We start from the raw sequence: 26431 nt of genomic DNA, 5'->3' as shown, positions 1-26431 counted from the left end.
TTTTAAACGTCATATAGTGGCAGCATGGCGTTTGTTTGCATCATACAATTCTTCCCCCCCCCCCATAGGCTACTTACCAGGTTTTGCTTTGAAACTTCTTACTGTATTTCCCTCTTTGAGTCGGTTGGGTTCAACGTTGCACTTCTCATACAGTTTAAACATATGCTGCGAGAGCGCGTCTGTGGCATCGAGCGCGTCCGTCGTGCTGTCGCGCGCGCTTCTCCAAACACCTTCAGATGCGACAGGTTCGGATCCAACCCAAAGCAGTAACAGGTGCGTCAAAAAGACACATTTAAAAGTCATGTTGCAAAGAAAGAAAAACGTTTCCATACGATTGATCAGATGAAGGGATAAAAACGCGCTAGCACATATCAAAACATAGGCTACTAAAGGATCCCAGTATGACAGAATGACGTTTTCCAATGATGCGGTTTGGATAGACGCTTTTCTTGCCTTTAAACGCAGAGCAGAGAGAAAGTTGTTCCAGAAGTTCTAGCAGTCTCATGGATAACCTGTGATACATCACTTATTTCTTCTGACCGCCACAATCCACGGGAGCAGGCATAAGCGGAGTGAGGGGCTGGGGGGCTGACGTATCCGCCCACCAGCCAACAGGAGCTGCTGCTACATTACACTCGATCCAGCGGGAGGCCAGCGAGAGGACAATTCAGAAAACATGCACATTCACAGGTTTTTTTTGTGTGGAAATAAATTTAAAAATGTTAATCAAAATTAGTTTTAAAGTTGATTATTTTTTATTTTAAAACCAGACTGCTGCACTTTGCAGTCCATTTTGTTGAAGCTTGATGAAAAATATTAGGCCTACGGTTCACATTTTTCATATAGGCTTTTTTTGTGTTTTTATTTACGTTCAATGACCCAAATATGAAGTTACTTTGATTTTACACACCAAAAGGGTCATTCCACCAAGCATTCATCATAACAGTAAAACATCTTTGTTCTAATTTACTTTCTAAAGTAATTCAATAGTTCAATGTTGTATTCAATATGCCATAAAACCTTTGTAAGCATCCAGTAATCTGCTACCATAAATATGAGTCCAACAGCCATTTATGTCTTGGTGATGACAACAAAGTTGACATGTTACGAGGATGCGAGCATAAGAGCTCATGTTACTCATCTAGTACAAAAAAAAAAAAAAAAAGTTTACACAAGATTCCTCAAATGAGGGAAAGGGAAACTTGAATTATGCAGTCTAAAAAAGAGATAAGATGTATAATGTTCATTTTTCCTTCTTGATCAAATAAGCATTCATTTTTTAAGTAAATATAAAACGTGCAAATGCATTAATTTGAAAGTCTACTTAGAAAGGGTTTGATTTCATTATAGTGATTTCATTGAGTACATGAAGCACACTGGGGGAACAGCCCTGTCACCTCTGTGTTTTGTGTGAAGTGTCTGCAGTGCCGTGCCAACAATGCTGGTTCTGTGAAAGCCCGGAGCTCCAGTGGAGAGACCATAACAAGCCCGGCCGTTTGGGTCATTGCGTGCCATTAAACACCTCCTGTGGCCCCTGGGGACCCTACTGGAGACCCCTATTTTTCCTTCACACTTGAATGTGTCTTAAATCTGCATTAAAAATCTGACGTTCCTGCCCACTAGGACACTGTTACTGAGTGAATCACGGAATAAATCGAGTAGGAGGAGATACCTCTGCTCTGCTTTGTTTCCACCCCTCTTTTTATTGTCCGACTGTGGGAAGGCGAAGCCATTAAGCTTCAGAATCCTATACCGCTTTTAAAAATGAATAAAAAAACAGAACAAGGGAGGAAGAATTCAAATTAACTCTGGTTCACAGAGACCTTTGATTCTTCAATATGACTGCATCACTTGCTCTCTATAGCACCTGGGAGAGACTATTCTGTTTCAGATCCCGCTGGGTCTGGATACTGAGAATGATTTTTTAATTAACAAGCTAACTACGGAACGGAATGATGCTAATAAAGCACAAGGTCTTGTGTAGAGGCTTGTCTCTCCAGGACAAATTCCCTAATATGTTTGTTCCTTATTTCGAAACAGCTAGTAGTCATGGTCTTGTAAAGCACGTACATATTATTTTTCTCGCCTCCTCCCTTCCCTCCCATTCATGAGCTTTATATAGGGCTAGTTGCAAACGAAACACATCATTCATTGGTTGGAAGGGGTAAAAAAAAGAGAGAGAATTCTATGAATGAGAGTGATAAAACTTTGATGCAGAAGGTTTTACTGGAAATTCCTATAATTTCATTAGTTAAATCCCAATTAGAATTTAATGCAGGACTTTAACAGTGATTTACAGGCATGGTTCAATAAGCAGTGGTTTATAAAGGAAACGCCTGTCTAATAGAGGACGCAAAAAAAAAAAAATGTCTGTAATGAATTATAATTCTCTTTATTGATTTATCATATGTATCAATATCTTTCCTGCTGTTCCACCTATGATCAAATTCATCCATAACTAACTTTACTTTAAAACATCATGTTTGTGTCTCATTATTTATTTTTATTGACAAAATTGTTCCTCTTACTTACATCCTTCTGATATTTGGAAAGAAAGCCCAACTAAAAGGTTTGTTCAAAAATGTTTAGCCTGATGCTTATTTATTTCACTCTTTGTGTGAAAAGGACCATTTGTCGTCCAGTCTTCCCACTCAAAAATGTTCTGATTCATATAAAGGCAGCTCAATTCTTCCTCTTGCTTGCAGTTGTTTGCTCTCCTTTCATCTCACTTAATTGAGGTTACCATTTTTAATCGCTTGTCAAAAAAATTGATTGTGGGGAACCCCTCATAACTCAATGGATTTGCTATTTAATATGGGTGGCAAAAACAAATAGTATTGCTCAACTCAATTGCCTGTACTTAAACTGTTTATGTGGTTTGCTTCATAAATGGCAGATGGGTCTTTGATTTCCTGGGGCAAATAAGGGAAGAATAAACTGTCAAAAATAGCATTAATTATAATTTTATTCTGGTGACAAATGCTAGATTATCATAAAATTAGCATTTTCAATGGAATGGAAATGGAAATTTTGAAAGTTGAATCTTTCACTCCCCTAAAGTATCAAGTATTGTTTGTCTATGTTTCTGGTAGTAAATTGATGCTAAATAAAAATTAAATAAAGATTTTACACTGTAAAATGAAAGTAGTACAATGAACATTTTCTCATTTATTATTATTTGACATAAAAGCTCTTCACGTTGCCATTTAAAAAATGAATGGAGAGAGTAATTTCTTTTTGTCTATTTTTAGTCCTTCAGTAAAAGGAAATGTCTGCTGATATTAGAAGGATCAGGTCTTTTGGCACCAAGACAAATACATTTGAAGTAGCCATCTGTCAGCATCAGGATTTCTGAAAGGGGCAGAAAGAAAGTAGTTCCCTGCTCTCTGTTGTTTTTATTCCCCCATTTGTGTTGGCTATGTGTGTCTCACAGCTCAAGTGAAATGACAATTATCCCTGCAGAGCCTCGAGTGATCAATCACTTCTTAAAATTCTGGTGCTCTTGGATCTGCACAATATCAGTGTGCCAATCTCGCCAAATGGACCTAATGGCAGAGTACATTCTCTCCTGGCTTCAGTTGCTTTCAGCGTACTTACAGAATAACTGAGTTGAAATGTTTTAAAAGCACTGTTTGTTAGACTGAGTCTCTCTCTTGAAGGGCAAAGCACTTACAAAGAGACATGGAAAAGATCATTGGCAACTATAACCTTTTTGGTTAATAAATCTCTGCATTTATGTGAATGGTGTCAATGTAATAATGTGATAAAAGAAGTGCTATTATTGCACTAAACAAATATATGTTTATATTTTATAGAATATTTCAATAAATAAAATTATAGGGGGAGATCGGGTGTGTTTGTAACATGAGAAGAGTTGTAACACCACCAATTCCACCAATCAGGGATAAGGTGGAGTCCTATGATCATTTCAGTTTTTGCTCACTTCCAAGTTAAATAAATGGTTGTCAAGGCAGGAAATAAGCACATGCAGATTTTATAAAGAAAAAACTGAGGAAAGAATGTAAATCTATCTATCTATCTATCTTTTATAAATAAAAAACTGAGGAAAGAATGTAAATCTATCTCTCTATCTCTCTATCTCTCTATCTCTCTATCTATCTATCTATCTATCTATCTATCTATCTATCTATCTATCTATCTATCTATCTAATCAAACGGCATCGTTTTGTAAAAAAAAAAAAAAAAAAAAAGTAATATGATATGAAAAATAGGAATATGATGAATAGAACAGAACAAACTGGTCTGAATCTGTCCATGGTCCTGGTACGCATCCCATACACATGGCAGATTCCCTACTGTCTGTCCAGTTCTGGATGGTGGCCCTGCAAAAGGCATGAGATCACTTGGCTTTGGGAGGAGATGCAATGCTTCCATTGTTCTGGTCCAGAAGCAATAAAACTCTCTCATGCTGTCCCGTTTGCAAAAGCCCACTGCTGTTGCTTTACAGCTAACATGATTTCATCCATGACTGCTGTGAATCAGTAGGTCTCCTGGACCATTCTGGCTTTGATCTTTAACTCTGTCAATCAAAATTAGTTATCCTTCAATACCGACTCCTCCTCACTCCATACAGTCCTGTCTAAGAACAAGCACAGCTTTGTCTATGTCTATGTCTTCATGAAAACAGCCACATGCTGAGTTTGAGTTGCTTCACACGAGTGCCACATGTCACCTTTGAGCCGCCTGTTCCTTTGCTGCTTTACGAGCTGCATTTCTATCAAATAATTAAGCTGTTATCTGAAGACAAGCAGTTATCTAGTCTTTATATGAGGTGTAAAATGGAAATGGGACATGAAAATAAAGCCCATCCACATGATTTTTTCAGAACCTCCATCACAACTGACAACATAAATTGCATTGTCAGTTCATTCAACGGCCATATTTGTAACTCCCGTTGCCAGCTATTCCAGAATTAAAAAAACCCCAAATGTCCTATGAAAGCAAAAACAATATCCGACAACATTATTTGTTGTTTAGCTCAAATCAAACTCACTCTATATTGGTTTAGTCTTTCCCTCTACTTTAAAGCAGTAGTTCACTTTTAAAAAAACTTTTGCTGATAATTTACTCACCCCCATTTCATCCAAGATGTCCACGTCTTTCTTTCTTCAGACGAAAAAAAGTTAAGGTTTTTGATGAAAACATTCCAGGATTTTATCCATATGATAGACTTCATTGGGTACCAAATGGTTCAAGGTTCAAATGACAGTTTTATTGCAGCTTCAAAGGGCTTTAAACAACACCAAATGATAAATAAGGGTCTTATCAAGCGAAATGATCAGTTATTTCAAAAACGACTCGAAAAAAGATTCGTTCATTTTGACAAACGAGTTCGAACAGGAGAGTCACGAATGCGCATCACAGAACAGAGCAAGGCGAGCAATTGTGCTTATAAAACTTGAAATGACCGATCGTTTCGCTAGATAAGACAATTATTCATTGTCTGGTATCGTTTAAAGCCCTTTGAAGCTGCACTGAAACTGTCATTTGGACCATGAACTGTTTGGTTCCCAATGAAGTCCATTATATGGAGAAAATCCTGGAATGTTTTCATCAAAAACCTTAATTTCTTTTTGACTGAAGAAAGAAAGACATGGACATCTTGGAGGACATTGGGAGTAAATTATCAGCAAAAGTTTTTTTTAAAAAGTGAACTGCTCCTTTAAATCAAGAGGCCGCTTCTCTCTTTCTCTCTCTCTTTCTTCACACACCCACACACACACAATCAGGCTGGTTAAGCTAATACACAAATGCGAACGACGTACTCTTGCAGACTTTGACTTCCTATAGATGCCATTTTGAGTCTCCTTAGTAAGGAAATTGACTTTTTTTTTACCTTTGAAGCAAGACTACACTATATTCAGTGTTCTACTTTTCTCCCCACATTCATATGAGTGGCTCGTCTCTGCCTTTTACAATCTCTTTACAACTGCAATAAGCATATTTATACTTCAAAGCTTCATATTACAAAAAAAGGATTGTACATTATAAATAAATACATTTAGTGAAATGTATATCCTTCAAATTTGTTTGAAAAGAACATACATTTATTTCCAGCTCATTGAAGCAAAGATATTACTTAAATTACTGTTTATTTAATTTTTTTGCTTACCTTAATCTGCATCCAAACAAAACAGAGAACTATAGAATGACTTGATTTCTTGGAGTGACTGTTTCCAACAGTGCCTAGCCAACTGCCAAACATACGTCATCGTTTTGCTGTTCTACCCACCTTTTCATCTTTGACAACATCAAGTTTTTTTCATCACTTTTATCATTCTTTCTTAACAGTGAGTGTAAGTCTAAGCAAGAGAGTGAGTCACAAACAGATTGCTAAAATCTTTCAGTCAAAATGACATTTGATACAGGCTTTAAAGAGAAAGCTCATATATTTCACAGTGTTTCTTGTTGGAGAGCAAATGTAACCAGAGGTTTACTTTACAAGCCAATCAGAGCATAAAAATATGGCATAAATCATAGCTGACATACACATATTTTAAAAGCTCCAAGGAAAGAAAAAAAATGCTTTAATACTGAATTTGAGCCTCCTAAAATGCCATTGTAGACTTAACTTAATAGTTAGCCTTTATGGTTAGTTATTACACTGCTTTTTATATCATTCATTCATTGATTTATTTTGGTGGGTTGAGAAGGGGATATCTTCATTGTGCTTGTTGAAAGAAACATCACACGCACACATTTTTCTATGTCAAGATGATGTATTGGATATTGTGAAGCCATTATTTATACTTAATCCCTTTTCAAGGCATTTCTTATTGTTATCCAGAAGATATAACTCAATTTAGCATTATAAACAAAGTTTCACATGACATCATGCTGCATTCTCCGTCTTTTTCTACATTACGGCTAAACACTGTATGGCAACATACCAATCCCAAATCCACCGACCATTGAAATTCTCAATTTCGAAACAATTCAAAACATTTGCACGCAATATACCACAAAAGATATCTGTTTGTACTCGCCGCACGAAGCATCCTAACTTCCTAAGCAGCCTGACCTCGAGTGTCTAGACACATTCAGCACGTTCTTTACCTGAGTGCATTTCTGTGGGGCCTTTTGAAACACTTGCCAATAAAAATATATAGACTCGCAGGGTTACAGAGCCAGGGGAGAGAGGGTAATGCTACCTCGGGGTATTCAGATTCATTGAGTTTGTAAAATATAGTCTGTAGCAGGAAGAGTGAGCCAGAGCAGCAGATAAATCTAATTAATACTATCTTGGGGATAAATGCAAGACTTTGGATCATTTTACCAGCCCTGCTGTTTATTATTTATGCCTGCATAAAAACCAATGCCAATTCCTTTTTATTTTTATTGTATATATGATTCTGTGTCCCAGGATCAGTTAGACCTCATTTTTAATGCTTTAAAGACTGTGCGATTGATGGCTCTAACAGAGAGAGAACATGATGTGGCTGTTTAAAGCCTCCTCGAATGTTGGGGTCTTAATGTTATATGAATGATATCACTCAGACCCTTTAATGGCATGATGGCCTCTACGCAGAAGAAAATAAACGGGTTTGTTTGCAATAAGGATGCTGGCAGCCATCATTCCAAGGAACTGAGAGATGAGCCAGAGGCCACAATTCACTCATACATTTGCACACCGATCAAACTCTTGACGTATTTGGTTAAATTGTAAAAACGTAATGGTGAAAATTGGACTTAAATTACACCTGATGGGATGGGAATTTAGTGACTGAGTTTTTTTGGAATGCAAAAAAATAAATAAATTAATAAATAAAATAAAATAGAATTAACTTCAGTCAGAAATAAAAATGCCATTGAGAATTTGGATCTTGAGAGTTTGGAATTTGAATGGAGTGTACATGTTGGATGAAAACTACCATTAACATTTTGATTGGAACTACCTCCACACTTTTCCACTTGAAAGCTGACAAAAGAGGCAAATATTATTCCAAAATATTCTATTATTGAAAAAATATTCATCCGCAATTCCCGGCATTAAGGATTTTCCTTGTCAGTGCAAGTTACAAAAAATAAAAAAATAAAGGTTTATGTGAACTGAAATTATAAAATTATTTGTCTTTGAACGAATCTTGAAAAATCTCTAAAACCAAATAATATTGTTGGTGGTAAAAATGTTATTCCATGAAAGCCATCCATGAACAACAGCGTGAAGCCACAGAACTGTATTTACAAACCATTAAAGTTACAAATACAAAAAGTTTATTCTCCTCATTACTTTCAGTGTATTTTATAATCCTTGTCAAGCCATTGTTAAATCACAACAGTTAAGGATTTATTTTGATTGTGATTTCTTCCTAGCAGCCACCCACGGGGGTTTAAGACTTTGCCGTGAAGGTGAAGGTCATGGGCCTCTGGGACTTGTTCAGGAAATGACAGCACACCGCTTAGACTTTAATGAATATAACTCCGTCTTTGTACATACAACACAGAGTCTGTAACTTTGGAAGGTTTTTCTTCCTGGAAACCATTTTCAGAGCATAGTTTAGAGTTAAACCACTCTGCAGTGATCCATTTTCACATGGCAGAAAGTGGCTCATGAAAAGATGAGGCTCCCTTCGAAATATGAAGAGAATTTGATGAGAAGTCCTTTCCGTTCTCATTGTTAGGAAATGTAAGACTCAGAGACACTGAGAGATGACTTAAATGCTATCCAGAAGAAAAAAAATAGCCATCACAATGATTCATGGCAATCAATGACACCGACAGCTACATAAAGTGTCTATTGTAAGATGAAAAGGGAAGGCAAGTGCCTGTGGCTCAGGGAAGTGAATAGACATAAATTGAGCAGGAATACTTCATCATTTGTTTTGCTGAACAGCCTCTTGTGCCAAGTGGATTACTTTAGCACACTTCAGAATGACTCTTTCATTAAGAAATGATTGTGGGAACCATCTTAAAGTCGTCTCTAAGGAGTAGTGGACAGACAGAGCAATTCATATTTCATAGGCCTCTTTGGACTTCACTGACAGAGGTGAAACATAATTAAAGTGAAGCATTGCAGTGTCGTAACCCAATTAAAAACCAAATAACAACAAGGAGATCTGCTGAATATTTTTCCACCCCATCAGCCAGGCAATTTGGGCAAATCAGGTCGTTGTAAGAGCAATTGCAACTTAAAATTGGCTTAGTCTTTCCTTCTACTTTAACACAAGAGAACACTTCTCTGTCTCTCTCTCTCTCTCTCTCTCTTTCTCTACACACACACAAGAAATTCCCTTAACCATCTGCATGAACTATAGCACCAGTGCAGTTCATGATGAATTTGTAGAGGGGGAAAGAGTGAAAAATAATGCAAAAAAGTATTTATTGAGACTAATTCTGTGGTGAAAGAAAAATATTTGATTAGCGTTGCAGCGAGCAGTCAGTAGTGTTGGTCTAGTCCACGATGATACGGAGAGAAACAGCAGGCCTTTGTCTGCAGACAGAATGGCGCTCTCTATGGGGTCACTGCAGGATTCCAAACATCACAGACGGGGCAAAACTATACACTGGAATTCCTCTCCCTCTATGAATGTTTTATTAGCCATGTGAACAGGTCAGAAAGTCACCCCCCGCCATACAATCATCGGCCGTGGCGCAGGGGTACGTCCGATCCCAGCTTACTGGCTGCTGCCTGGATCAACTTGAATGCGGTTAGCATGATCAAGACAGTATCAGCTTTACAGCTAAAACAACACCAAGCTGGAGTTCTGGAAAAGTAATGGAACGCACATGTTGGAGTAAAAATATCCTATAATAAGGCAATGTCGCAAATTGTGAATTGGAAGAGATCTTTTTTGTTTGGACTTTTGGTGGTTGAAAAGGTTCACTCTGGTTGCATTATGCTCCAAAGATTTTGAAAAACACCAAATGTTGCCGTGAATCTTTATGTTGGTATCCTTATATGAAGTTTATGCATTCACCAGCATTCAATTATGCATAGATCTTTAGTGATATTTCAGTTTACCACTCCCTTATTTAAAAGGTCTTAGCATGGACCACCATGCAAGATTTCCCAGGCCCAGAATCAATGTTGGCTGGATGTTTTATTGAGGTGTTACATTGGGAGCATTTCCAGAATAAATGTTCAACACCTTTCTCAGTAAACACATACACACACACATCATCCACTGTATTATAATACTACACCACCCATTCAAACATTATCCACAACAGCATACTGCACAGAACACGGAGCGAACCTAAGAATGTCACATGTTCGCAATTTAACATATTTACATAATTACACCAGTAAGTGGTGACAAGTTACTGTCTCTAATCGAGGGTGTCTTTGAATTTTAGAAAATCGTTCAATAACACTTAATTCATTCAACTGTTGATCATGAATAAGTCATTGAATAATTTAGTCAACAGATTTAATAAAGACAATTATTCAATTAGGAACAAAACACAGCTACAGTTTATTGCTTTGAGATAAGAAATATTTGATTCTGTTTGGATAACTAATTTCAACAGCAGAGCAAAAATAGAGAAAGTTATTGGCAAAAATGCAAATACGGAAATCTAAAAAAAAGAAAGATGCCATTTGAGCTGGTAAGTGACATTTCTTATGCTGTTGTCTTGAGAAACTGGAAATGAGAGATAACCAGTTTAAATGGAAAGGATCACAAATTGACTAATAAGACAACGGAAGATGCTGTTAATGTGGGGACCCTTTATACGTTAATAATTTACACAACCCATCCTTGAAAATCTAAATCCAGTATAGCACTACAACAACCTACAGTATAGTCTATAACGAAATGACAATAGCTAAAGCTATCAGAAAACCACCCTGACAGCACTAAAATATAAACAATTACATGCTTACCGTAGTGATTCGGGTTAAGAAAAAACACAAGTTAAAAGATGGATTTATCATTCTTGCTCAACATTTACTTTTTGTTATTTTTATAATTAGCCTTTGATCTGAATTTAGGTCTGAATATTCAGAACAATAACAGTATTCTCGCAGACGAGACAAGCTAATAATTCTCCCGTGGGCCTTTTCTCTAAGGTGAACACGGATTGTAAATAATCAGAGACAGCTACACTAGTCCTCCCTCAGAGGTGACTGAGTGAATATTATGATTGATAATGCCTCACATAATCTAAAGCTAACTAGGTGAAAGGCCAATGTAATTTAGCACTCACACTTAAAGGTGAATGAGGCCATCAAGCTCCATGTACACTGCTTTGACCCGCAAAGCCCTGCCTCCAAAAATCTGTTAAGCTGTCTGCGTTTACAGCATTACTGATGGTGTAAACAATCTCACGTGTCAAATGGGTTTTCTTAAATCAACTGGAACATGAGGAGTGGGAATATAGTGTGGAATGACACATTGAAACTATGATTGTACATGTAAATGTTTGATGGGATACGAAATAGCCTAGATTTAGTGTAGTTTTTCGTTTATGAAAGATTTAAAAATTAAAAAATAAGTAAAGTACGTTTTCCTAAAGTACCACCTTTCGTAAACCAAATGACACTGTTTTGTTAATCTCTATGCTTGTTAGTACATTAACATCATAATATATTTCTTCATTTCCAGTTTTGAAGTCATTGACGAATGTCTATAATATTTCAAAGACAATACTTATCATGTTTTTCATCTTAACTTAATTTAGCATGACTCTGGCACAAATGGTTAGTGAAAATAAGCTTTACCCTGAGCTGAGTTGCCTTTTTGTTCTTGTGGATCTGTACAGTTGATTGGCTTCTTCCAGTTCTTCTTAGTCATAACACCTTTTTTAGTTCTCTTCATGATCCAACTTTTTTTTCCCACAAAACATTGTGGGGTGTCATGTGTGTTGTTGCTGCAGGTCAGTGGGCTGGAGCAGATAGAGTCATTATTTGGTTAGTGCTCACACCAGCTGGCATTCGCCGCCTGTGGATGAAGAGGCCTTTGTGGACAGTCAAGAACCCGCTGGGCATGCTGAAAACACATCCACGACATGAGAAGCAGAGAGATGGAAGGCCTCTGCAAAAACAGAGACGACCAAGGTCTCTGCCAGTACAATCATGGCAGTCCTCGTGTTCTGTCAGAGTCTTACCCAAGAGACGGCCCTTGGGACATCGCAAGCACTGGTGAACTCATACAGGATACCTTCACACTCGTTGCGGGCTCCTCCACTTGAGAACGAGAGCCAAACGTCTGAAAAGGTATCCTTGCAGCAAGTCTTGATGCAAAAAAGCCCTCATTTCCAAGCAAAGCAAAGCGAGAGTGTAAATGTAGAGCTATAAGAGTTTCATGTATTATTGAAAGATAAAAGAGTGCTTGTCAGCGGAGCCTGCGAACCAGAGACTTGTCTGTCAGCACAGAGCTTCTTGGGATGTAAGAACAACACTTAACAGCGCAGCAGTGTCTCTAAAACAAGTGGCAGCGCAAGATTGATGAGTCTTGTCATCCTTGCTGGGATTTGTGCATCAAGTTAATAGCGTGGTGCCATTAACTGAGGAATAATTGCTATCAGATGTGGGAATGACAGCAGGCTTTGCGGCAGGTGTGATGTTGCCTGCAGGTCTAATGCTCTTTACCTGTGAGATCAAAGCTGGTTCATCGCTTACCTCACAAGCAAGGTCTCCTGTAACCCATGACCTCATCCTGCTGTGTCCAATGATACAGTCATGGGATATCCTCATGTCTTTGTGATGCTTTGCAAACGATTGGCAGAGTTGCTTTAAATGATCTTTACGGACAAAATCCCTAAAAAGAAAACAATCTGTCTAAATGAATAATTATAGTCTTATTCTCACATTCAGGTTAAAGTTTTTCATATTTGTTTTCTTTTAGTGTGATCTTTTTACAAAGTCATTTACACAATTACAAAATATCATTCAGAAAGTTGGGGTCAGTATGATTTTTTGGTTACACTTTATTTTAAGGTGTCCGTGTTACAGTGTAATTATACATTTCAGTACTGAGTAATAATAATATTTAACTACATGTTAATTTTAGGTTATGGTTAGGATTAGGGTGTGGTTTAGGTTAGTTGCATGTAGTTAAGCACAATTTATAGTAATTATTATAATAACATTATTAAGTAATTATTATTAGAACTAGTAACAAAGACTCAGGATGCATTAAATTGATTAAAATTGTCAGTAAAAGACATTTTTGAAATAAATGCGGTTCTTTTGAACTTTCTATTCATCAAAGAATCATGAAAAAAAGTGTCATGAAAAACCAGTGTTCAAAAATATTCTAATTCAAGAAGCAAAACAACGTTGATAATAAGAAATGTTTCTTGAGCTTCAAATCAGCATATTAGAATAATTTCTAAATGAATCATGTAAGACTGGAGTAATGATGCTGAAAATGTAGCTTTGCCGACACATTAATAAAATCACATTTTAAACTATATTAAGAGCTATAAAGAATTATTGTATTTCATAATATTTTACTGTATTTTTGGATTGGTGAGCATACAAGACTTCTTTTAAAAACATTAAAAAGCGTACCAACTGCAAAGTTTTGAAACGCGAGCGTATGTGTGCTCAGTTTCATACAACTGTAACAATAGCACATTTTCTGAACTTTTGAATCCTGATTTTCACTGCACTCGCATGTAACTGAATAAACACCGAAGATCACATACTTTCACAGTTTAAATCCAGTTTGTTCCTGTTTAATTTCCCGGAGGAACTCTTTGTTAGTCTATACCAGATAAACAACATTTCAAGGTATTTTTAAATTGCTGGAAAAATCATTTAACGCCACAGGGAGTCTGGTACTGTAAAGACATTAAAAATAAAATACATAAACCTGAAATTGGAGATAAAGTCATCAAGCACAGTAAAAAAATAAAATAAAATAAAAAGTGCCAAAGAAATCCACGAGTGGGATTTAAGGTTTATTCAGTCACTGCTCTGCTCTGGTGTTGCGTTTTAACCACTAAAAGCACAGCTCCTAAAAAAACAGGACTTACATGTAAATCCTGAACTGTGTGCTTTCTATTCATTGCAGCAACACACTGACACAATGGGTGAGGTAACACATGCTGAGAGGGCCAAAAAGCAAATAAATAGAATGAAAGTTGTTATTGCTTTGCACCCTTTTCATTGTGATCATATACATTTAGTAACCATCTGGCGATATCTGGTTTGGTTTATTATTCTTCAAACTCCATTCGAATTTAAATTCCCTTGTGTTATTTTACTGTTTAAGTCATAGTATTTATCATGTAAAATATATATATATTTATCTTGTTCTTCCATGGCCATTCAGTCGGAGGTTCTTTAAATGGCTCCGAAAGTGCATCTGAAAGCTTTCAGATGTGAAAACAGATTTCCCAAATTCCCAATTGAGCATGAGTAATTTACTACATGCACTTAAAAGTTGTCACCCCTACTTGTACAAACAAGGGTAGCCCATTGCACACGTTCTGCAAGTGAGGCATATGGAAAAACCCAGTATTTCCCAGAGACTACAGTGTGCCCAGTACACTTCAAACAGGGGCGGAAGTTTTGCACCATGGCTCAAATCAATGGGGCTTTTCTCCAGGTAAGTGCAAGCCCTCTGGCTTTAGCCAGGGTAAATGTCACGCTTCGGTACAGTGAGTTTATCTTGGACCAGTCTGGTATTTTCACACCTTTCATAAAAACTCATGTCTGACCACTCTGTCATTATAAGCTTCCATCACTGGACAGGTGAAGTTTTTTCTTTTCTTTTTTTTTTCTTCAGAGATGGTGGTCAGTCTTTTGTTTGACTCCTTACATAATTTCTACTATGGTTGCTTAAACACAATTAAGAGTGTTAGGGGCAAAGACAGCTTGAAATGATTAGGGATGGATATCATTAGAAATTTAGCAATTCCTATTCCAATTTCTCTTAACAATTTTGGTTCCTTAATGGTTCTATATTATTTTGATGAAGAAATATTTGGAAATAAATGTGTAAAGTGACAATTTTAAAGGGGTCATGAACTGGCTTTTTTAAATTTTATTATATTGTTGTCTGATTTCAATTTATGACGTTCACTTGGTTTTTGCATTCAAAAACATCAAAATGAATAAGTATTAGGCTATTTTCTACCCTAGTTTTAGCCTCTAGCCTCGGTTTTTATGGGAATCTCGCACTGAAGACTTGGAAGTAAACGCCCACTGCTGTGAGTGGATAACAGTTTTGCGTATTATAATGAGTTTCGACTCACCCGTCGATGAACTTGGGGGAAATTGTTTTGAAAACATCCAATGTTGTAAAATGGCAACCGGAATGATTCGCCAAAACATGTTCGACCCAGAGTCCGTGTGTTGCACAATTCCGGTCAGATCCAATATAGACGGTACAGCACCGTTCTCTACTCTTAATCGGTCTGCAAATCCAGTCTTGTTTACAAAACAATCCTCAGTGAAATGAAGCGAACAGACCGACAATGTTTTACCTCATCAGCTGGAACGTCATTAAAAATAAAGTTTATCCATGCAGTCCTGTTGGAACCCAGAGGAAGCAAATAGCGACTGTCTTCCACAACCAGGCATTGCACAATATTTTGAATTGCTCGGTATCTCGATCCGGTTTGTCATCACGAGGTCGGAATCTATGTTATTTAGCTATGCGTGTAATGCGCGAATCGGTGGGCGGGGCTAAACCGGCCCTGTTGAAGTAGGCGTTGATCTTCTGCGGGGTGGTGTTTTATCCCCTTTTTGACGTCATAGTTCCCCATTTTGAAAAACGAGTCGTTTGCTAAGGCTGGTGTCAACAAAAGCTTTTATTGGACTAACAAGGACGTTTTCAGTTCTGAAACTTACAAGATATTCTTATAAAATGATGACCTCTTAGATGTCAAAAGCTCAACGAAAATTTGATTTCTCAGTTCATCACCCCTATAAAAAGAAAAAAAAACATTTAAAACCACTCTTGTAAAAGTGTTTACACATACATTTTAATAATTTATTTTTACAGAATACTGCTGTGCTGACAAAACGACACTATCAACACAAAGTCAAATACACAACCAGTCAGTAGCTACTGATTTTTTAATGTGTTGAAGTTCTGTATACTCTAAAAATACAACAAACTCTTCGTCCGTTTGGATTTGGTCAGTGTCGAATTAAGTAAAAATAACCTGTTCTTATATAAGCCATTAAACTGACTTAATAATAATAAGTTGCATCTTGAACAACTTACAGAAAAAGTTAAAGATTGCTGAACTTATTTTGATGAGCAATGTAAAAAACATATATTCACATATCTAATTCTATATACTTTTTAAATTGTTGCACTGTAAAATCTGTAAAAATCAGTATAAAGAACGGACTCTAATAGTCAGCTGTCTGCTTTGGTCGCGCTGTATACGGTTTTGATTCACTGAAAGAACCGAGTCATTCATTCAAAAATCTGACAACATTGGTTGCGCTATATGTTTTATGTGTCTTCACTTTATTTGTCATGTTGTAGACATAGTAGAGGTGGAATAATATTGCAGGGCATATTGTCATGTATAGTCTTTTAATACAGGTTTCAATCACTGAAAAGGCGGAGTTCCTTTCTCAGAGATGGTGGTGAGTCTTTGTTTGGCTCAACTGTAGAGCAAGATCATGATATAATAAAATATTTTTTATTCTACATTTTCCCCCATGGATCAGATTCTCCTTTTTTTATGTTTTGTATAAAAATTGCTAAACCAAATGAGCTGCTTATGCTATTAATACTTCTTGTCTCCCCTAAGGATATTTTTGAATACAAAGCAGAACAAGTGCAGCTTTGCATAATGGCAGTTGTTGTTTGTTTTGCTAACCCACTAAGATGGTTAAGGTCTCTGAAATGGCAGACTTTGCTTTGGGGCTGAATAAGACGTAGCAAGGCTGATGTGGTCGGTTACAATGCCTGTCGTTTCTCCCCGCTGTGCCACCCATGAGCTAAAATTGCTAATGGCCCTGCCATGTATAAATACCATTCTCTAGCTAATTAGTCACAGTCACCCGCTGAGGGCTGCGGTTGCAGCTCAGAGCGTAGGTGAGGCCAACGGCCCACGTTTTAAATTCTCTCCTGCAAACAATACATGTCAGAAAGCTTTATCATGATCATTATTCTGCGGTGTTGGAGAAGTTGGTTGGAGCTGAAAATAGTGAAGGCAAAGTCTAAGTAGTCATGAAATTGGAAAGTGTACAACTCAAGCTATTATAAGGTGAGAAATTAGGCCTCATTTGAAGAATAAATGCAAAGGAAGGACATTTTCGTTCTCGAAATGTGTAAAGAATGTAAGCAAAGTGCATTGCATTAAATCAGTTGTCATTTTGTTTGTGGGTCAAGGCAGTCGTGACTCAAGTTCTGTAGTTTGCTGCAATATCCCTGGCATAGTGTACAGAATATGGCAATCCATATGGAAAGTGAGAAGATTGTCATTGTTTTACAAAGAGAATAGCAGATGGCCTGGATTTTGCCTCTGGCATTTGTGCCCTCTCCCGCTTCTGCTATTTAAACATGATGGGTGGAGGAGGGAAACTTAATATTTCAACTCTGGCTAACAATTTGTGAGCTTCACACTTCACAACAAAAGGCGACTGAAAGTTCTTTGTTGGATGGCATTAATCATGGCATTGAACCTCAGTGTTAACAGCAGCCATAAAAAACAGGGGCGCTTTAATTTACTTTTTCTTAAAGATCTGTGGTCTCTGGGATTCTAGGCATTTTCTTTCTGTGATATTTCATGTCATCCCTGTTGTTTGCAGCGGCTCGGTTTTCATCGCCGATCGTGGCTTTCTTTACTTTTGATACCTTGCCAGTGTACTATTAACAAAAACTTATTTTGTGATTTAGTAGCCAGTCCAGTATCAAAACTTTACCATTACGAAACAAGAATCAGCCATTTGACATTTATTTTACAAGTTTTTTTTTCAGTATAATTTGTATAATTATGTTTTTTTTTCCATGTGTAAAAATGTAAAAATGCATAAAATTTTCTGTGTAATTTTTGCTATATATATATATATATATATATATATATATATATATATATATTACCACACATTTTTTTCTTCTATGAAACAAATCAGTTCTGACAGTCCAACTGATTTGAAAGAAAAAAGAGCCACGATTTGAATGTCTTCCTCTCAAATGGAAGGGGAGCCTCTCATGAAATGCCTGTTGTTTTTAGAAGCTTGGAAAAAGTAACAGAGTGGCCTCAGACGCAGGGGGATTCCATATGTGAAAACACGTCACCTGGGCTTCCCTCGTCATCTTTTTCCTCTCTTTTGCTTAATTCTCTAATTTGTGCTGTTTTTGGACAAAGAAAAGGCAGCAGATTTTTACCAAGTTGTTATGAATCAATCAAGTTGTTACTGAGGTAAATTGCTAGCAAAATATAGAATACACAACATTACAACCTGTTTGAAGTGCCTTTTCTCAGATCTCCTTCCAAAGTGAGTTTGCTCAGATCAGAGGGGCTGATATGCCTGATTATTGACCAATATTTGGATGAAACCTGAGCTTTGGACTGGGGGCGACAGCTCTTCCTTTTGATTGGCCGGGTGAGTGATGAATTACAAGGAAGTGCAGTAACTGGAGCCGAATCTACCACACGATGAGAGGCAACTGTGTGTGTTTTATGTAGAGACAGACAAGCTCCCGTTTCCCATTGTCTCTGTCTGAGACTTCCATCAAACAAAGGGTTAATGTTACAAAAGTCTGAAACACTTGAGCAGTGTGTGTGTCTGCTAGTGACCATCACTTATTATTAATGAAGTGTCAACAGGGAAAGATGTGTGAGAAACATGCCATGTTCCACATCCGTCATAGTATATGTAATAAACTCCAGACACCTCATGCACTTCCTCTTCCTCCGCACACATAATAACACCCACTTAGAGAACTCTTGTTTATTTTTGTGTTACTTACGGGATAAACAATAAAATTGAAGTAGTTTTAATATGGGCAAAAAACATACAAAAGACAAAACCAATCAATCAGCCTGAGTTTCCAAAAGCAAAACGTTCTTGTTGTATATGTCTAATTTAAGAATATATTTTATGGAAAATGGTTTTAAGTCATTTCCTATCCACACTATTAATCCTAGAAACACTCAAGAGTTGTCAATGGAAAACAGCACTGCAGTATTTAAAGATGTTATTTCTTCAAGCTCCTTAAGGTAAACCCTTAGGTCATTCTAACTATGCATATGCAAGTACAAATCTCTTCCTGAAGCTCAGAAATTAATGCACAAAAGAGGATATTTTCCTGCTCTGGAAAAAAAGATCTTATCAAACTCACACTGCTGGCCTAAGTGCCAATGAGTCCTCTTGCGCCACCTACAGGTGCATATTAGTATACCTTTATTTATCTGTCCTGTTTTTGTTTGTTTTAATTCATAATTTCATTTTTGCTTTATTTTGTTAATACTACTCTGTCATCAAAAAGGATGAAAAAAGCATCATAAAAGTAGCCCATGCCGCTATATCTTCATACGATAAGATAGCTTATTCATGAATTGAATATGTTTGTTAATCTTTATTCTGCTAAATCTCAAATAAAGAAGTGATTTGTTAGGGAAACTGCTCAAATGACCCATGGCAGACCACATCTAATAAAGTCACTCAGTCCATTGTGCCAGAATTAGCCAACGCTCATTCACAACTATCAGAGCCTAAAACTGTCACCATTCCTGACAGAAACTGCTCAACATCATTTTGATTTCTGATCTTTGTCTCTCTATATGTCACAGAGATTTAAAAATGAAGAGTAAACGCCTGGCCCCTTTTGATACAGTAACTATTTTTTGCCTTTGTCTTCATAGATCCAATTAGCTGAAACAGGCTCTTTAATGACCGGGGAGATCCATTGCACACTTTGTGGCCATCACTTTTAATGCCTCAAATCAAATCAAATGGCAAATGAAGGCAGCAAGGAAAGGCAGCGCTTTCCCGTTCTTCAGACGGAAAACAAATGACCCGAATTAAGGGTCTCATCAGGACTGTCTCCCGGATCAGAGCTCCTCTGCCTGTCAAAGTCACATTTTAATCACCAAGGTAATTTGAATTCACATTAATGAAAACAAATGGCTCCCTGAGCTCCTGGTGCTCAGTGTAATAAATTATTATTGCTCCCAACAATCACATCTCTTTGCATTTTTCAATTACACGCCCCCTGTTGAGTTGCTCAAGGATAGCCCACTTTGATGAAGATAAACGATCTTCCCGGGACGTCGGAGTGTCTGCTACCTCATTGTAATAGTTTTCTAATTTAGGCACATCTTGCATGATGTGAGACATGATTTATCTGTCTATATCTCTGGCTTGACAACACAGTAATGTAATTGAAAGCAGGTGCTAATTACACCTTTGATTGGGCAGGAACATTAACAAACAAAGGACGGTGGCTTTATCAGGAAATCTATTTTCCACACAGCAATTTAACAGTAATTAACATCATGTCGACAAGTTTTATTTATAAAAGTCAAAGAGTGGGATTTACTTTTTGCGGATGAAGTCTTTAGATTAATCAGGCCACTGCTGTTTCAAAGTGTCATTGATGCCCTCTCCATCTGGCATTGTAGTTAATTGGCATCCCAGATTTCCCTACAAGCCAAGTAATCTGTTGCCCAATGTCACCATCCCCCTGTCTGTCACCGCGAGTGGCTCAGGTTTCCTGATCCATGCTGCTCTCGGTCACGGACGCAAACCGGATCCCTGGGTGTATGGTGCACTGTAAAACAACTTTCAGATTTATCACCTTTGAAATAATATTTCTCATTCTTTATCCACAATAAAAATGATCGACTGGGCCAATATAAACAATAGCGATAGGAAAAAACATACAGAGTCCTGTGAATTGTTTAAACACGCCTACATCACACACTTGTGTCTGTGATTTATAATCCAAATACACGCAACTCAGTGCACCTCTCAGGATCTCTGGAGAGCCGTATTAGTCCTGTCATCTATTCAACAAAGAACCTGAAGTTCTACAGGCTTGGATTGCAAGGGAACATCATTAAGATGTAATTGCTGAATGGTTAACATTGCAGGGCACTGGATTTAACTGCACTTTGAATAAAGGTGTTCATTCTAACTTAGCAGCCGGGAACACGTTGCCAACCCACAGTGGTGTTAATGACAGGCACTCATTCAATGTCTCTCACTCACTGGAAGAACTTACGATAATTGTTCTAGTGTCGTGGAAAAGCTTTTTAAATATGGGCTGAGACAGGGCTCCATGTAGCACTGTCTCAGGCGTTGCAGTTTATTTATCTGGCGACATCTGCAGTCCTCATGTCTCCTGCAAAAGTACCATGGCATGTTCAGGCAGGTGATCAGGGACCTTGGGCATCTTTCTTTTGTTGTTTTTCAGAGTCAAAGGCCTCTTTAGTGTCCTAAGTTATTGGAACTGTAACATTAAATGTGTTGTATGTAATGTTTTGCCTGTGCTAAAGCATAAAAATACCATAATGTTTAGAGATATTTAGGAAACAGCACATTTAGGAAAGTTCACATTAGGGCTGTCACGATGTTCGATTTTTCACACCATGGTTATTGTGGCCAAAATAATTCACAATATCGATATAGCACGATATCTATAGAATCTATTTGGTTTCAAACTGAAGTGAAACACAGTCTGAATGTTTCCTGAAGAACTGAAAAGCTCCTAAACCTATTAAATATGGAAGTGGATGCACGCACTAGTTGTTTTTTCGCTAAGGGGCCGAGGATAACCCGTCAGCAGTGGTCCAGCGGCAAGGAGAATACTTCCTCCGTTCCCTCCTTCAGGGAACGGTGGGTTGCATACGATAACGTCGATACATAGCCAATAACGTCGGACATAGTTGATGGTCGATTGAACGCCCAGGCAGAGCACACACTCATTATAGAGGAGCTCAACAACTAAGAGGACATGAGCATCTCAGAATTTTTCACCGAATTGAAGGCAGCCACCATCAGTGGGCCAACTTTACTTGGAAACAGCCTTCCCTCTCTGCCTGCTGAATCTTACAGATAAGAGCTGGTCTGAGGTCTAAGGCTTCTAACCGTACACGTCTAACCGCTATGAAGTGGACGGACAGAGAAAGCCAGGGCTGGGTCTGCCTCCTCCTGGGCAGCGCTTGCAAGCTCACCCCTTAATCCTATTACGGAAGAGGTAGGCACAATCCAAGCCAGGGCCGGCGTGAACTCTAGGCACAATTAGTTGAGTTGGAGAACTGTACAAAGAATTGAACTTCATTTAATTCAGTGGCTCAGCGGCGGTCTATGCAGTGCAATTGCACCAGAGAAAAGGCCCAAGAGGATAAAGAGGGGCGCAAGGTTACATTTTCCTTAGCTTCCTCAGGAACCTGACAATCAGGACATGCTTTCCAAGCGACTGCATCATGGTGTGGATCTGGCTCGGGCAATGTTACACTCCCAGAGGAAGATAACACAGCCAAAGTTGTCATCTCCAGAGGCCAGCTCACCCTCCGATGCTGCCATTGACATCTTATCCTGAACCCCCATTGAAACAGCTGATTGGTCCATTACAGAGGGACCAGCATGCTCAACAGGAATTCTATCGGCTGTGGTGGGATGGAGTGAGGAGCCCACAGGGAATGGTTTCCGGGCGAGACATCCATTACTATCCTCTGATCACCCATCCCACACGGCACCCAGGGGTGGGGTATGACAATGGAGAATCGCGCTTCGCGGACGAAGGCGAGTCTCAATCTCAACACCAGGACAGTCAAATTCCCGCAATGAGAACATGGGCAATCCACAAAAGCTGCCTCAGCATGCTGAACATATAAATATACATATATACACATAATCAAGCATGTGATGCAACAATTGTGACCGTCAGAGAGGAAAAGGGAACACCGCATCCAAAAACGTACAGGTGGAATGACAAAGACACAAACACACCCTTGTTGCTCTTTCAGGAAATAGGACCCATACCCAGTGACAGAGCACACAGGGGAATGACCTGAACAGTGAACTGAAACAGTGAAGCACTCACTTTTCTGCCCTCTAACCAGCTGTTAACACATACAAACCCATTTGAGCTCAAACCCTTAGAATCCCTTAGAGCTCAAAGCCAGCCTGCACTCGCGCTGTAGAACACCAGCACTGGGGGAGTCTTCCTGAAGAACACCAACACACTCGCTCGTTGTAAACAACAGCACTCTTCAGAGACATCAATTCGATCGGCTCCGAATCGAAAGGCAGCTAGTGCATGCATCCACTTCCGTATTTATACCCGCGCCGTGGAGGCGGAGTGTGTGATGCGAATAACGGACGCCAATTCCATTTGGCTTGTTCAGTAGTACTCGAAGAACATTGGCTCTCTGATGCAATCCCCATTCACTCGACCGTCAACTACGTCCGACGTTATCGACTGAAAGGGAAAAGGGTTCTTATTAATCACCCTTTATGAAATGTATGAACACAAGGTTAATGCCATGTTTCCCATTCCATGACTAGTAAAATAATCACAATTTATTCTCTGTAAAATTGTGTAAACCGCAGGGTGAAGGACACGGAGACATTACACATTCTGCAGCTCCACGTCGCATGTATGACAACTCGAGGTGTCGCACACCGGATGGGCACTTTCCCAGTTTATGGCCAGCAGTAGGCTATTCTTATGTTTAAGGATATTATGAATGCAACCCGCGTGAGCGTCGAGTTTGGCCCAAATTAACCCAGTAGGGCAATCTTACCCTTTTAATATTTTACATTTTGTACTATAATAACTAAATTAGCAAATGTTTCGGTTTATTTCCTATAATAACACATTGGCTGATGGGTCATCTTAATGCACATGCTAAACTTATATCTAAATATGTTACAATTTAAACGTAAATACACATTTTTCTTAAGGCATCTCCCTCAATACTACCCTATATATAACTGTCAATTCTCAGTCAGTGTCAATCAACATTATCTGTCAATCACAGAACAGACAGGTCAGGTTAACAGGGGGTCAATTTGCTCTGTATTCCACTCACTCAAAATGAGAACCATAACCTGACAGCTGCAACTACATTCACTTTTCACAAGCTTGGGCTCTTTTCCCGCTGGCAAACTTAATGCTGAAAAATAACACCAAATGCTCTTCCATTCAACATACAGACAGACGGTTATGTCTTCAGAGCATTCTCATTGAGTGACATGAAAAGGTCTAATCACGAAGGAGGTCCTCCAATGAGCACTTTTCAGAAACATTTTGGTTATTCCATTGACTTTACACGTCCTTGGAGAACCACTGAACCCTTTAATATGATGTAGATAAGGGTTGGCTTGAAGATGTACAATTCGTTCTACCTCCCAAGTCATCATGCTGGCAATTACTATTCTTCCATATTAGACTCTTGGCACAGCACAATATAAAGGGATTGATTTACCCATCTGAATTTTTTTCAGAACTTATAAGGGTAAGTTTGTACATTTAGGAGTAGTGCCTCTGTTGGGACTGTTTTTTGAAAGCCTGGAGCAACAAAACAGTGTTGACAAAAAGAACACTGGCAAAGGTCAACAAACACATGTTGTCACTCACAAAACAACAACCTAAAAAAACACTAACAGCAGGTTATACAATGTTTTCTTTTATAAAGTGTCTTTAATAAATAAGACTGACAGTTCTCTATTTTTTTAATTCTCTGCAGTATGTAACATGGTCCATGTTTACAAAATACATGACATCTAATCAAATTACCTCATCTTTTGCAGTCAAAACTGACTGCATCCACACAAGCAGCGTGCATATATGTGCAAATCATGCTACAGCATGCATATATGTGCAAATCATCCTCAGCGAAAAATTATGCTACTCAAAAAAGTGGGCCAATTTAGTCCCAAGTAGTAAAAAAAAATATGAAATTTTGAAGGACTAGCCATCTGTACAGGGTGCTTTCCCCTGCTTCAGGCCTAAGAAACTGTGACAGCTATATGACCTTACATCATCAATACACGACAAGGAACAATGCGGAAAAGAGGGCTATAATGTATATAAATATGGATTGAATCCGAAATCTCCCCTACCCTCAAATAGGGCGCTATTTGAGGGGACAGGCTTTTGTAGTGGTGTCTGAAACCATAGTGAATGTTATTGAGTGCACTCATTCAATCCCACAATGTACCGCACTAATGAGTACGTACAACCAATGTACGCTCAACGGCTGTCAGAATTCACTCCTTCAAGTGAACAGTTTTAGTAGACTAATGTAGGGAATAGTGAATGAGGGTTTAGGGGGCAATTTCGGATTCAGCCTCGGACTACTCAATGATTGATTGATTTCCATTACACGAGAGTAGATGTTAAAACTTCATGCTGATTTATACAAAACCTCGACAACCCACTTCTCTTCCATTGACTAAAGGTCTTGCCAACCCATCTTGCGTCGTTCCACACTCTTCCATCTCATCCACTCTCCCTGCTTGGCCTGGGAAATGGCCTTTATACAACTCATCCTCTCCTCTTGCTTTCGCACCTCGTTGACTACCAGCTTCCTCCTTTTAGCTGGGCCTGCCTTGTGCCATTTAAGGAGGAGCCAAACTGAGCCCAAAACCCCCTCTTCCATGCTGTACCTGTCCCACGATAACCCCAATTTGAAGGGCAGCCTTTGCCTCTACTACAGATTTCTTTGCTGACCACTTTCTACCATTTTTTAACACAGGGCTGCCCTGTGTTAAACTTATTTACTTATTTTTATTTAAATACATACTTATTTTTTTAAAATGAAAGGCCACACCAGTAAGTTTATTTCAGGCCTGTAATGAAAGGTTGTTCTGTCTGTGACACTATGCAGTCGCCAAAGCGAAGCCAGGCAAGGGTAAAGGACAATGTAAAAAACAAAAACACGTGCACCAGCTGCACTACATTGGCCCAGATGGGCAGATCCCCAGCATAATCATTTCAGCAATCTTACTTTCGACTTAGTGCAAACTAAATCCACAGACCTTTCGATTCCCTGATAGTTCACTTCACTTCCCACAGGACAGGAGCTGAATTGTCAGTGCACGTAAAGTTCAATCAGATTTACTTTCCAAAAATAACTCGTAGGTCTCTTTTTTTGCACTTAAATACTTTTAAATGTGCTGTACCATGAGCAATTTCCTTACTTTTCCTAGTAATATAATATTTTTTGAGCAAAAATCTATACTTCATCTTGTAGTGCTCAAGAAACCTGGTCATATTTTACAGGCCACATTGGAAGCGAGCCCTTCCTGCTGTTAATCAGATACATGACTACATGGGGGATACAGCACAGGTGGAACACTATTACTTACCCACCAGCATGCTACTCAACACCTGCCCCGTTCTTCTAACCATCCGTAGTCTTCTGCTTTTCCCATCAGTTCCTTTTTGTGACTATAAGTCCATAAGTGAAGCTCCAGCTGTATGTATACAAGGCATCTTCTGTCTGCATACAAGTCTCTGGTTGCTCTCAAAGATCCATTGGCTCTCTTTTATGAACTGATCCTTTGCTCTCCATAATTCACTGCTTTTGTGGG

At 38.4% G+C, this 26431-nt stretch overlaps 2 protein-coding genes across 3 annotated transcripts in view; both read right to left on the bottom strand.

Moving 5' to 3' along the window:
- Positions 1–26341, bottom strand: part of antxr1d (ANTXR cell adhesion molecule 1d) — a 61086-nt gene extending 34745 nt beyond the window's left edge. Inside the window, exon 1 of the mRNA XM_089117123.1 lies at positions 26207–26341. The gene's annotated coding sequence lies outside the window, so the exon portion shown is untranslated. The remainder of the gene's footprint in view (positions 1–26206) is intronic.
- Positions 1–26347, bottom strand: part of gdf10a (growth differentiation factor 10a) — a 29530-nt gene extending 3183 nt beyond the window's left edge. Inside the window, exon 1 of one of the 2 annotated variants that reach the window (XM_089117124.1) lies at positions 26207–26347. In XM_089117124.1, the coding sequence (XP_088973250.1) occupies positions 26207–26249 (43 nt within the window). In that variant the 5' untranslated portion in view covers positions 26250–26347. Of the gene's footprint in view, positions 1–77; positions 4123–26206 lie in introns of those variants that run through there. The other variant, XM_039671595.2, reaches the window with a different exon arrangement.
- Positions 26348–26431: the final 84 nt, after the last annotated feature.

Source organism: Pimephales promelas, chromosome 11 (genome assembly GCF_988280905.1).
Source record: "Pimephales promelas chromosome 11, fPimPro1.hap1.1, whole genome shotgun sequence".
Taxonomy (NCBI): domain Eukaryota; kingdom Metazoa; phylum Chordata; class Actinopteri; order Cypriniformes; family Leuciscidae; genus Pimephales; species Pimephales promelas.
The sequence above is the reverse complement of the archived record's forward strand: the minus strand, read 5'-3'. Positions and strand labels throughout refer to the sequence as shown.